Source organism: Uranotaenia lowii, chromosome 3 (genome assembly GCF_029784155.1).
Source record: "Uranotaenia lowii strain MFRU-FL chromosome 3, ASM2978415v1, whole genome shotgun sequence".
NCBI classification, from domain to species: domain Eukaryota; kingdom Metazoa; phylum Arthropoda; class Insecta; order Diptera; family Culicidae; genus Uranotaenia; species Uranotaenia lowii.
Genome location: NC_073693.1, coordinates 177,268,703 through 177,281,973, shown reverse-complemented (window position 1 = coordinate 177,281,973; position 13,271 = coordinate 177,268,703). Strand labels below are relative to the sequence as shown.

At 35.2% G+C, this 13,271-nt stretch overlaps 2 protein-coding genes across 13 annotated transcripts in view; one reads left to right on the top strand and one right to left on the bottom strand.

The window, feature by feature from the left end:
* LOC129757491 (uncharacterized) overlaps positions 1–13,271 on the top strand; it is a 302,538-nt gene that overhangs the window by 48,964 nt on the left and 240,303 nt on the right. The gene's annotated exons all lie outside the window — the stretch shown is intronic.
* The window catches only part of LOC129757488 (cell adhesion molecule Dscam2), a 223,983-nt gene that overhangs the window by 140,123 nt on the left and 70,589 nt on the right, over positions 1–13,271 (bottom strand). For all 12 annotated transcript variants that reach the window (XM_055754736.1, XM_055754737.1, XM_055754742.1 and 9 more), the window contains exon 2: positions 1,762–1,883. In XM_055754736.1, coding sequence (XP_055610711.1) covers positions 1,762–1,883 — 122 coding nt within the window. The remainder of the gene's footprint in view (positions 1–1,761; positions 1,884–13,271) is intronic.

The window sequence follows — 13,271 nt, the reverse complement described above, 5'->3', positions numbered from 1 at the left end:
GTACCAACCCCCTTCCATTCGCCCTATTGAATGGAGGGGCGAGAACTTAATATTCATAAAAGTATTTTTTGTACTCAATAAATTTTTGATACCAAATTTAATTTCATTTGCTCTATTAATTTTCAAGTTTTGCAAAAAAAAAATGTATGGTAGCCCCTCTTTCCCCTTTATATCTTTCCGCTGAAAAAAGGTGGAGCTTCAATTTATAATAGAAACATTTCTCGTATCCAAATACCCTCACATGCCAAATATGGCTCAAATTCGCTCGATCAGATCTCCAGTTATACTAAAAATTGCAAGGGAAATCTCTTCTCCCCCTTTACATCCACCTTTTTGAAGGATTGAGGGATACCAAATATTCAAAGAAACATTTCTCGTACCCAAATATGGTTCCATTTACTGTTGTAGTTCTTGAGTTATGCAATAAAAATTGTATGGAACTTCCCTCCCTCTTTCCTTTCTCCCCACTGGAAAAAGGAAGGGGTCTCAAACAATCATTAAAATATGTCACGTTCCCAAATATCCGCCCATGCCCAATTTGATTTCATTTGCTTGATTAGTATTTGAGTAATGTAAAAATTAAAAAGAGGGCCCCTCCCCCCTTTATATCTCCCTACTTAAAGAGGGAGGGGTCTCAAATAGTCATAGAAATATTGTCCGTATCCAAATACCTTCCCATGCCAAATTTGGTACCATTTGCTTTATAAGTTTTTGAGTTATGCAAAAAAAATATTAAAGAGGCCCCTCCCCCTTTCAACTGTAAGATGGGAGGGGTCTCAAATAATTATTAAAATATTTTTCGTATCAAAATACTTTCCCATGGCCAAATTTGGATCCAATATCTTGGATAGTTTTCGAGTTATATGAAAAATTGTAAGGTAGCCCCCCTCCCCCCTTCCTATCACCCCACTGAGAGGAGGGAGGGGTACCTTATATTCATACAAATATTCTTCGTTCCCAAATACCATCCCATGCCAAATATAATACCATTTGCTTGATTAGTTCTCGAGTTATGCAAAAAATTGTCTTTTGTTTGGGAGGCCCCTCCCCCCCTTCATGAGAGAGGGAGGGGTCTCAAACCACAATAGAAACCTTCCCCTGCCTCCAATACCCCCACCTGCCAAGTTTCAAGCAAATCGGTTCAGTAGTTTCCGAGTCTATAGGGAACAGACAGACAGACAGACAGACAGACAGACAGACAGACAGACAGACAGACAGAAATTCATTTTTATATATATAGATTATGTGAATCATGAAAAATTACAAGTTGTTACACAGATTTGACTTATCCTTCTGTTTCTGAAAATTAAAGTCGTTTTAGTTAAAGTTAAGGGGTCATCCGAAAATCTAAAAAATTTTTCATCATTCCTGATTCTAAAAAGCTCTGAAAGCCTATTGAAGACAAACAAACACACAGAAATTTGCACAGAAATTCACGGTGATCCAATGAAAGTTTGACCGATATCCTAGATCTTCCGGTAGAAAAAAAACTTCACTCACTACCACATCACTTGCGATTTTTTCTTGTTAATGGAAAATGCTTCATTAACCTCTAACTAAGAGATTCATACACAAAAACATTGCTTTTCAACAGTTTTAATGGTTAAAAACATTCGGGACCATATATGGACTCGTATGCGGTAGAGTTCAAAATATAAGACATCTAATTTCGAATTTGCTCCGAAAAATCTCAGCTCTTCAGTATATTGGAAGAATTTAGAATTTCATAAGCGTCACGCAATTTCGTGAATTTGTACTTACGTCAGGTGGTGGACTCCCATGGCCAGTACATTCGATGTGCGTTCCCGAGTTATTCGAAAACTCCAACCGGTGTTGAGGCTCGCTGAGAAAAACCGGCCCCTGGAGATCCAGCAGAACGACACCTGTAGAACAGAACAACAAAGAGAAAGAAGAAGAAGAACAAATCAGGCTGGATGAATAATGTAGTTCAATTAGTAAAAAACGTTTTGGCAATGGGCTTTTCAAGTGAGTTGGCGTATTTCCCTCCCATAACTCGTTTGCAGTGAAATGAATGCGAATACGGCACAAGAAAGCAGCAGCACAACAAATGATAGCCACTTGATGGGACAAATTATAAGGAATTTTTCACTCTGGGAAAGAAACAATTGTTCCACTCCCTGGTAGCAAATTCTCCACAACAGGAGGTATGCGAAAAAATAAGCACTGAAATAAGAGATACCACTTCTTAGCGGGGGTATTACTTTTCTATCCTCGCCCATCTAAAACAATAGAATCATTAATAATTTATATCGGAGGAAATATTTCATTTCCATTTTCGCCTAGTTCGGCATTCTTATGCCATTATGCCAGGTAGGTACCTGAACAGAACGGAACGGAACGGAACTAACCTGATCCCATCCGGCTGCCAGCAGCCAAGGAACGAGCATCGGCAGGACTTCTTCGCTCAGGTATTTTATTTTATGAAATATTTCGCAATAAATCAGTTGGTTGCGTGGGGCCAGACTTTGGACCGCAGCATCAACATTTAGCAAACGACTTCGAAGGCCCAGGGCTTCTTCGGGGGAATTGGGCAAGGATAATGGGAATCGTTCGAGGCGAAGGTGAAGGAATTTGTGATATTTTATTTACATTCTCTCACTTCAGCATCGGTGTGGTTGATGGTGATGGTGCTGCTACGTAAAGCCACATTTTGACCCGATATCGGTGAATAGGAGAAGAAAGTTTTATTGGCAAAGAAAGTCTGGCAGGATTCTGCTTTTGTTACCGATTCGACCAAGCCTTCATCATCTGAAGGAAGGTGTACGAATTGCGGGTAAAAGTGGCTTTACCGTGAAGGACACGAAGCGAGGGGGATGGGCCCATCACTGATGGAGCACAAACAAAATGAGTGGGAAAGGTTCTGGGAAACGTCCAGATAGGACATTTAGATGGAGATTTCCAGAATGACGTACCGATAAAAGAAAAGGTATAACACACTTTTTCTTCAGTATGGCATGTGAAATTTAAATTGAAAACAATACTAGGAGGTTATCAAGGAATCTGAAATATTTAGTTAGTCGAAATTTGCAATCTCAAACGTGTTTTAGGGAAGATCCCCTCCACCCGTACCAACCCTCCGGGGCTCAGAAAAGAGCTGATGCTGTGATGCACGTTACGTGAGTTTATGGCTTTCGCTTTTTGTTCTCTTGGCTCTGGAAAACTCCCGTAATGGTTGGTTGGAATTGCCCCAAACGAGTGATGTGCGGGGGATGCTATTCAGAAGCAAAATTGGTTTCAGGTGGGTGAGGACCAAGAGGAGAAAATCAACCGACCATAGGAATAATCATTGTCAGTCCACAGATATAGGGCAATTGAATGAAATGGGCATATTACTTGGTCTATTGGTGGAAAGCAGATTCCCAATGTGGCAGGTACAGTTTGTTTGCTGAATCGTTTATGTGATATTTCAATGAGTTTGTTCACAGAACAGTCAATATATTCCATTTAGTAGTCTTTTTATACCTTGAAAATGTCATGATAGAGAAAAAAAAATCTCCTGTTTACTCATTCATTCTTTGGAAAACCTGCATTCAAATTGATTGTATGTTTCTTTTGGTTCGATTTGAACCTTCCAAAGATTATTGCTTCCGAGTAGTGCCAAGATTGACATTGTCTTTCAGCACTTTTAATGGCAAACGAGATTAAAACATAATAAAACCTCAATTTGTTTTATTTTGTGGAGTTATTTCTGATCACAATTGAGCTTACCTCATAATCGATAATCGGTTGAGTGATGATTACAGTCATTGTTTATCTATAATTTAAACAAGAAAATCAAACGCGTCGAAGCTAGACCGGATGAAGGGTCAATGAAAGTTGTTATACTCTACAGTTGAGCGATCCATTTTATATGCATTAAACAAAAAAGAAAGTCAGCAACCCACTTAAAGCCGGAAAAAACTTTTCCAGTCAAGTCTAATTGAATTGAGTTTACGAGCAAAGTTGGGGTAGATTTTGCCGGGAGGCTGTCGTGATAGAAGTTTTGTTTTTCGACCTGCTGTCAACTGTTTCAAAGATTTATGACATTTTTCATTCAGTTTAATTTTAATACGTATAAACATATAATTCTAGTAATGCTAATTTTGTACTTTAAATGGAAAGGTCATTCGGAGAATCTATCTCGATTTCCTGAATGTTGTTTCCTTTTTAAAACGTACTATTAAAACCACTTTGGAACGATTAACCAGCACGACCCAAAACGAGAAAACGATTTTTAACATGGCAATCCAAATTGTAGACGCAAAAATAGAATGGCTTGAAATCGAATCCCAGGAGTGTGAGAAGGATGACAACGAAGACGACGCCAAAGACGTTGTCGTAGGGAAAAAGATTTGGGAAAAAAGGTCGCATTCCAAACTGCCAAACATTCCCGAAGTATTCGAGTAGAACGACCGAGAGTCAATAGCAAATGCTTTCTAACGATGATTATGCCGTTCGTTCGGTGATAATATGTAATGTGGTCCAGGGCGAAGAAATGAGACACCCGTCGTAATGATCGAATGGATGGAATTTTATCTGAAGCATTCCTGATTTAGATGAAGGTCATGCCTGGCGCTGCTGGTTGATCGGGATTTACTGTGGGGAGTAATGAAGTTATCGTGGGCTATAATTGTACTCGGTGAGAATATTTCTAACTGATTGCGAGCATTTTTCATTGTAGGGGAAAACGGTACAGAACTCGATTTCCATGATTATTTTGTTAAAAAAAACTTAAACAGCTAGCACACCGTGAGGTAGAACAGAACATACAATGTTTAGTAACAGTGTTTTTTTTTGGTTTCTTTGTGGAAATTGTGAAGAAATCCGGGCAATATCCGGACTTTTTTCATGATATCCGGGCAACCGGGCCGGACCGGACTTTATCGAAATTTTGCATCAAATATCCGGATAAAACCGGGCAATCTGGAAAGCTTAGTATATAGCCATATGGCTGTATCTCAAAAAGTTGACCTGATACAGCAAAATCAATGTGATATTCTAACTCAGAACACAAAAATTAGTCTAAATCAGCTGAGCAACCTCAGACTATTTTCTGCCTGTCACCCAGTGTAATCTGTATGCATTAAGATTTTAGAAGCCATTGAAATTGAAAAGTGTTGCATGTAGCCCTAGTTGACGGTAGGGGAGAATGAGGATACTTGATCCCTGGGGATACTTGATTCCTTATCTATATCTCGAAACTGGAATGTCTTACATAGATCAAATGTTCTAGAAAAATGTGCCTAAATAAGCAAAATAACAATGCTTGTAGTTTAAAAAAATTTAACAAAATAATTGTTTGAGTAATTGAACTTTTTTTGAAAAATTTCACAAAATGTAACTTGAAGATCTTTTTTCATCACTTTAAAATGTTCCTTACATGGAAAAATTATGAAAAAAATATTTGTTCCAATGTATCAATCGTTCGGGCGTAAAATGAACTTCATAATGCCATATTTTCAAAGCAATGGAAAACTCTCAACTTTTTTCAGAGAAAGTTTTCTAAAATGTTGACTATGGGTACAATTGATCCTCTAGAGTTGGGTACAATTGATGCTCCTTCCAAACGGCATATTCTTCTTCTGAATTGATCGTTATGATTGCTGATTACGAAATTACTAATATTTATCCAAAAACTAATATTTATCAAACAATTGTCTGAAGAAAAGAGTAAAAATAATTAATTTTCTCTTAATTATAAAAAATAGCGCCTTTAAGTATGCAATAATATTAGCGTTGAGACAAAGTTATAGAATTTTCTTCTTATGTCTGCTATAAATTGTGTAATGAGAACAAACATGACCAAAAAAGTCAATAACATTCTACCTTGAGGTTTTGTTTGATTTTTTTACAAGGATTAGGGCTTCCTGAATAAAAGATCAAGTCTCCTACAATAGGGGATCAAGTCTCCCCTAACTTCAGAAAAATCGCAATTTTTTTACTCCCACGAAAATGCTTCTAGTTCATCAACGGGTTCAAGTATCGTTCTAATTTTTGAAGCATAGAAACTTGAAGTTACAAGCTGTCAGAAAATGTCAAAGACGGCGAGTTGCTTAATTTTTCCAAAAAGATATGGTGAAAATAAGAAAAGGGGATCAAGTATCCCCACTCTCCCCTACAGTTTTTGATATCCTTATAGGTAAAACGCCTTCATGTAGGCGACGTAATTAAATTTCTTAGCCGGTATCGCAGCAAATGAAAAAAAAATACGGCCGATGATTTTCTCGAATCGAATATTGCTACACCTTTTAAACTTGAAAAATGGACGAAATTTGTCATAATAATGCATTCTTACTAGAATTTGGGAGCCAGCAAATAAAAAGAATGACATTTGGTTTTGATTTTCGGGTTTTCTTCTAATGGCATCAGAAATACAATTTTTATGCTTTTGAAAAGAGTTTTAATCAACCAAACTGCTCACAGTTTCGTTCCATCGAAAAATATTGGGCAATAGTCAAGAGTAAATTGAAAAAGGGTTGAAAATAAATCAAATATGGCAAAAGGGTAGAAAAAAATTTGTGGTTGATTTTACCACTGTGCAGAAATTGATGAAAGGTGTTTGACGAAAAGCTCAAAAAAAAAAATAAAACCTTTAAAAACATATTTTTACCAAATTTGTACGTAGTTGTCTCATGGAGAAATCGGAAATTGTATGCGACTGGACTCTAAGCCTTATGGTACAAACCTTATGAGACGTTCTGTTTGAGAGAGCATCAAAACATACATCATTAACTTTTCATCACCAGACAAACTCCTTTGAATATGATTTTTCTTGATGCGATTGTAACAAACATTTAACCCTTCATTTCATGATTTTTTATTTTCTCTTGAAAAAATTCTCAATAGTGCGCAATGATGAGTACATTAAGGGAAAAATAATGAAAAAATATTATTTTCTCATATTTCGAAGATTTAGCCAAAATATTAATTGTTGCAAATATGCAACAACATGAAATGGTTATACCTTTCCGTTCCTCATACAAGACATCTAGAAATAAATGCTTATTCCTAATTTATCCAGCAATAATCGTAATTAAAGCTCAAGAACTTTGTAAACCTTGTGTCTGGACACAATTTAGCTGGGGTTAGTACCTAAGTATGTTGGTTATCCACCATGGGTGCACGGATTCACCTAAGTTTCAGCCTAAGCATGTGCTTACATGCATTATTTAGATCAATTAGTTCGACAAATTTCCAATGCAGCTTACACTATACACTATGGCTTCGTTTGATCTGTTATCGAGTAAATGTATTACTTATGTTGATGAAAGTATATTTTGGAAGAACAAGTTAATCAGGTGGGCTAGTTTACTATATGTATTCCGGTATCCGTGTATAGCTGACCTGGAAAACGGATTGAATATTCTTATATATGAGAATTTCAAGGAAGCACATATCACCTGTTGGCCATTTATGTGATTTGGACCTAAAAGTTTTCTGCCGATACCCGTAATCGAACCCATTACGCCTAGCATACCAAAACCAGACTCACGCCAGCGTATTCGCTAGCGGTTAGACCTCCCAAGCACAGTATTATTTTGGGAGCTGGGGGGTAGTTATGCGATGATATTAATTACGTTTGCCTGAAGGTGCTATATGGAAAGCTGAAAATCAATATTTTGACAATAACATTCAAGCTTTGGACTTGTATTCAGTTCTTTTTCAGTTACTTCATATTTTGTGAAAAGTTTAATGGTATTCTTCGTGCTCATAGCGAAATATACAGCAATCTAGAAACAAGTTCATTCTCGGCTGACAACAATGTTTGAATTATAAAACCTTAAAAATTGTGATGAAAAAATTATTTTTATGCATGGTATACTTAGATTCAAAGAATCAAGTAACTTGAAAATCAGGAAATACAAATTGTTGATGAACCAAATTGCGTTTTTTCTTCAAACACCTACAATAAAAAACAAAAAAATATTTTTATTATTCCTTGGTAATAAAAAAAACCGATGGATAAAATACATTAAAAATGGTTTTACCCGCATAACATTTGTTGAATATGGTTTGGAAGAGTAAACAGAATTATAAGTAGGACTTAAATGGAACTGCCATTTTCGTCTCACCATGATGATTAAATTCGTACTGAAAACATTAAAACTGTTATCATAAATACTATGCAAACGATAAAAAGTATTTGAAGAACATTATGGGACTAATGTTTCAAACTAGGGTATAACATTATTAAGTAGTGAGCAGAAAAATAATGTAAATTATTATATTCTACAAATTTGAAAATATTTTCTACGAACAAATACAATTTTTTCCGGGGATCATAAAATTATATTTAAAATCATCGTTGGTTGCATTTGAAAAAGTAAAGATTCAAATTATTAATATAAACACTTTAACTTCTCAAAAGTCACAAATTTGTACTAAATGTGACGCATGGTTGATGATCTAGCCAAAAGAATTTGTTCTCGGTTTTCCCCAAAATTATTACAGTTGTCAGCCATTTTGTTCAGTAAGAGGCTTATTCATCTGCATTATTTCAAAAATATCTCGACAACATGATAATATAACATTAAAAATAATAATACTTTCATCAGAAACATGTACACTGTTTAAACGATGAAACATTAGAAAGCACACTTTGTAGCCCATTGACCTAACGAAAGGTGCTACCGTTGCATGATGTTGCAAATTTGCAACAATTAATTAAAGACCGTTATATCAGACAAAAAATCAAAAAAATCTTCAAATTGTATTCAATTGTGTTAATTACATTACTGAAAATGCGAAAATATTTTTTTCAGACAAAATTTTTTTTCGCAGTGTGAATTGGACTAGGTCAAAACTCTGAAAAATAAGCCTTTTTAAATGTTTCATATTTTTCAGATTCAAGTTGGTCTAGTTTCTATATGAATACTCAGAAAGACATTTTTTTTTAATTCAACGTGATTTTGAAGTTAGAAATATTATTGCCATGAAGAAAAAAGTTGACTTTTCGGTTTTCTGCAAAAGTTACAACAGCTTTAATTAATTGTTGCAAATTTGTTACTTTATGAAACGAAGGGTTAACTTAAATTTCCGGCATTCTAAATTCGACGAGCAGAGACGAAACATATACCACCTAGTGGCAGCTTCGCAGATAAACTGGAGAACAACCGAAAAAAGGAAAAGCTAGCGATTAATTTTATAAAACAGTGTGAACTTTTTAATGTCATTTAAATGTAATTTAAATTTTTCCTTGAGGGTGATAACAATCAGGTTAATCCCTCGTTAAATAAAACGTACAAAAAAATTAACTTAAAGACTGTACCTTGATTTGAGTTAAAATAAAAATGGTGGTAAAAAGCCTTAAATTTTCAAGGGACAACTGAAAACAACGCTTTTTGTAGTTGAACGTCAATGCTCGACTGAAATACACAACTTGAAATTTTTGGAACCTTTTTAGTTCAATTCGAGAGGGTTAAAAAAGTTAATTCATGAATTCACGCTTGAAAAGAAACAGTGGATCGATAAAAAAAAAAAAGCTTAATAATTAGGAGAAAATTACAGGTACGAAAATTGAGCCCAGCGCGATAATTGGTGAAAAGATTAATGTATTCGAGAAAAAAACTGACCACCGGTGAAAGTTCGTTAAAAGATTTTTTCCGTAAATAACTCTCATCAAGATACGACGGTCGAGTGAACTATTTGGCTCGATGACAAATATGAATAAAATTATATTCCAAAAATTTAAATTCTTCTTGCAGAAAAAGGGCTTGTTTTTTCATATAGTTAATCACATCACTTGGAAGAACCTTTTTTTTTTTTTAATTTTAGTTAGAACAGTTAAACAGTTATCTAATGTTTTTGAATTTCATTAGTTAAAATACACACAAGTTAACATAAGATTTCCATCCAATAAGGGATTTTTTTTGTAATGATTTTCAAGATAATGCTTTTTTCTCCGTTGCGTAACAAAAATCTTCAAAATCTTTGTCATCCTGACAACAATTAGTATGTGCCATGCTTCTGAGAAAAAAAATCTTGTGTTTATCCCGTGTAGTAAGAAATAAAAAAGGATTGACAATCATCAAAAACTACAATTTTGTCATTTAAATTGAACTTTTTGATTGTTAGAATCTTGTTATTTTTGAACCGAATCAGTTTTTTTTTGAATACTGAACAAATTTGAAGTATTCACCTTTCAAATTATGTACATGAATTCAAACTCAAATTGAAAAAAATGACTTAGTGGTGGACAGGAGCGTGGGAGAAGTCATAAACATATGTGCATACATGGATTGGAAATAGGATTCGATTATAATTTAGCATATTGTAATATCTGGCACTTTAATGCCTTTTTTCACAAAGGCTTGGTTTACTTTACGTGCTTTTAAAAAAACAAGCTATGAGTTTACAAACTCTCCACGTGTTTTATTTTCCGTTAAATAATTTGGCGTTCGACACAGCTAAAGTAAACATTTTCTAGTGGTGGCTCCAGAGAGTAACGGCAGCGAAGTCATCTTTTATCAGAATTTCTTCGTTTAAAGAAAATCTTCAGTTGTTTGAACTTCATTCAAAGCGCTAGTTTTAGCTTTGTCTGGCAGCTTAATGTTTATTAAGCTGCCAGACAAAGCTAAATTTATTATTGTATTTCACATTAAGATGAAAAAATATGGCTTCATGTAGGTTTTTCTTTCGTATGTATGTATGTATGTAGGTATGTATGGTTTGTATGTGCATGTAGGTATATAAATACTCAAAAACCAAATTAATGGCCACCAGCAAGCAATAGTAAGAACCCGTTTCCTTCAAATATCTTCTATCATTTATTTTAAGTTGAAATACACTTGAATCATCAAATCCAAATCCAAACATATTGTTGTTCAAATCTTGACAGAATAACGGTGTAGTTTGTTGATAGCAATGCTCTTACGCATTACGGTGGTAGATAAAATAAATGTTAAAATATTGCATCACCCCGATCAACTTTGTACGACTCGTCTCATAATGCGTTTTTAAAGGCTGTAATTTTCGGGTATGTAATTCAGTTCCCTTTTTGCGGATAGCAATTGACATCATTTCTCAAGATCTAGCTAATTTGATAGAACGTCATCGTCTGGTTCTATCTGAGCCGCCAAATCGCCTGATCCCTGGGCAATAAACGCAAATTGTACTATTTGCATAACAATATTTTGTTGCGACATAAAATATTCTTGGTTCGTTCATCACAGGCCCGGCTTTTGCATTCCAATTATAAAAGCACTCGTTATGCCAACAAAATAGCAAAACACTGTTGCCTTCTATATAATTTTATCATCTGCCATCTACAACCGCAAGATTCCGGGGGTACTCGATATGGTTCGCCTAGTCTAGTAGAAGGAGCTGGGAGCTGTTAGTAGCTGTTGCCCCAACTTTCGAGCAGCTTTAGGCCGGGTTTGCGGATTTTACCAGGCAGAATGGAAGCAAATAAGGAACACGAACGACCGGAAGCATGTGCTATTCCACTTTCCTGTGTGCAGTTTACAGTCGTTTCATCTCGGATGAGATGAGAAAGGGAAAAAAAAGTAAAATACTACACAAGCAACGCTCTGTACACTTTCTTAAAATGTATATAAACTGTTCAAGTTTACGGTTTGTGTGTTCCTTTCTGGGCTCTTCGTCTTCCGAGTTTGCTGACTGTTGCCTGGTTTTGAGATTTTTCGGACCCATTCGGAGATGATAGTGGCAGCAGCATTAGCGGGGATTCTGGGAGGCTTGAGATTTATCCAGATACAGTTCGAAGGGATACTGCTTGTTTTATAAATGGAAAGAGGTTCTTATATGACTCCTGACGCTAGCAAATCAATAGAGGCTGTATTCGAGTTTATTTTTAATTTAACAGGCTGCTTAAGTTTGATTTTGAAGTTATGAAAAATCTTCATAAACAAACAAAATCGTCCCCGGGACGATGAAAATATAAAGGTAACTGCTGACCTCATGCTCACCCCCAACACTGACAAATTCCAAGGGTTGCAACCGCTTGCTTAAGGTTCAAAACTGGTGGACTTCTTAATGAATAAACGAACACAATGACAGCAGTTAGGGCAAAACTCACGGAGAACTAGATTGCCTCTGCCTGCTCATAAACAAAAACGCTATTAGTCAGAAAGCCAAACCACCCTTCTATGATCAAATTTAAGAAAAGGAATCATATAAGTAGGGGAGAGTGGGGTATCGTGGGCCGTGGGGAAACGTGGGCCACTTTTAATATCTCAGATGTGTGTTGAGATAAAAACCTCAAACCAACTGTCATCGTCGTCACTTTGCGTGACTGTTGACTGAAATGCGCATCATATGCTCCTTTTATTTATCAAGCTAAAAAAAGTTAGAAAAATTTACTTACATAATTAAAAAAACACCCGCAAATTTCATCGATGGGGAACCTAGAGTTCATAACAAAAATATGCTCATACGCTTATGATCTTAATTTTGTCATGATATTTCACGTGGAGGAGGAATTTTTGATGAAACATCAATAAGTCACACAAACGCAACCAATTTGCAAATCATAGCTTGTGGGGAATCGTGGGCCACACATCTTGAATCACCTTTATTTTTATGTTTTTATACACAATCAGAACTTAAAATACGTTTTACCTATCTGCAAAGTTTTATTATGCCAAATGAAGAGTTATGAAAAATATTTTTTCCATTCTATATAAGAAATTTTGCCAAAATGTTCGCGAGCCCAGTTTTGAAATCTATGCGATCATACACAGCTCTCTTTTTTATTTCGTCATCTGAATTTGCTTTTCAATAACGAAATGAATTGTGAAATCACAGTTTTGGGTCAACTCAAAAACTTTGCATGTTATTTGGTCAATTTGGATTTGGTGGCCCACGATTCCCCACCATTTTTCAAAATCCAAAAAATATTGCTTTTTTTCAAACAGTCAGAATTTGAGGAAAATAACTTATTAAGAATTAAAAAAAAATACCATAAGATATCTTGAAAATGTAGAAAACCATACCATTTTTAATTTTCATTTGATCTTTAATAATAAAGAAGTTATGGAACAAAGAAAAAAAGTGGCCCATGATTCCCCACTCTCCCATATTTGTATCATCGAATCGATTCTGAATCACAGTATCGAGAATGATAATTAAAAATATTTTTTTTTACCTTATTTCCAAAATCAGACTAAAAATTTGCAATGTGAAGTAAAAATCTTACATATAAAATGGAGACGTTTTCTTTGTAACACCATCACATATAAACGGACAGTTGGAATGAAGTAAAATTTTGTATTCGAGGGTTTTTCGGGTCGGACATGGTTTGTATAATAGCTTAA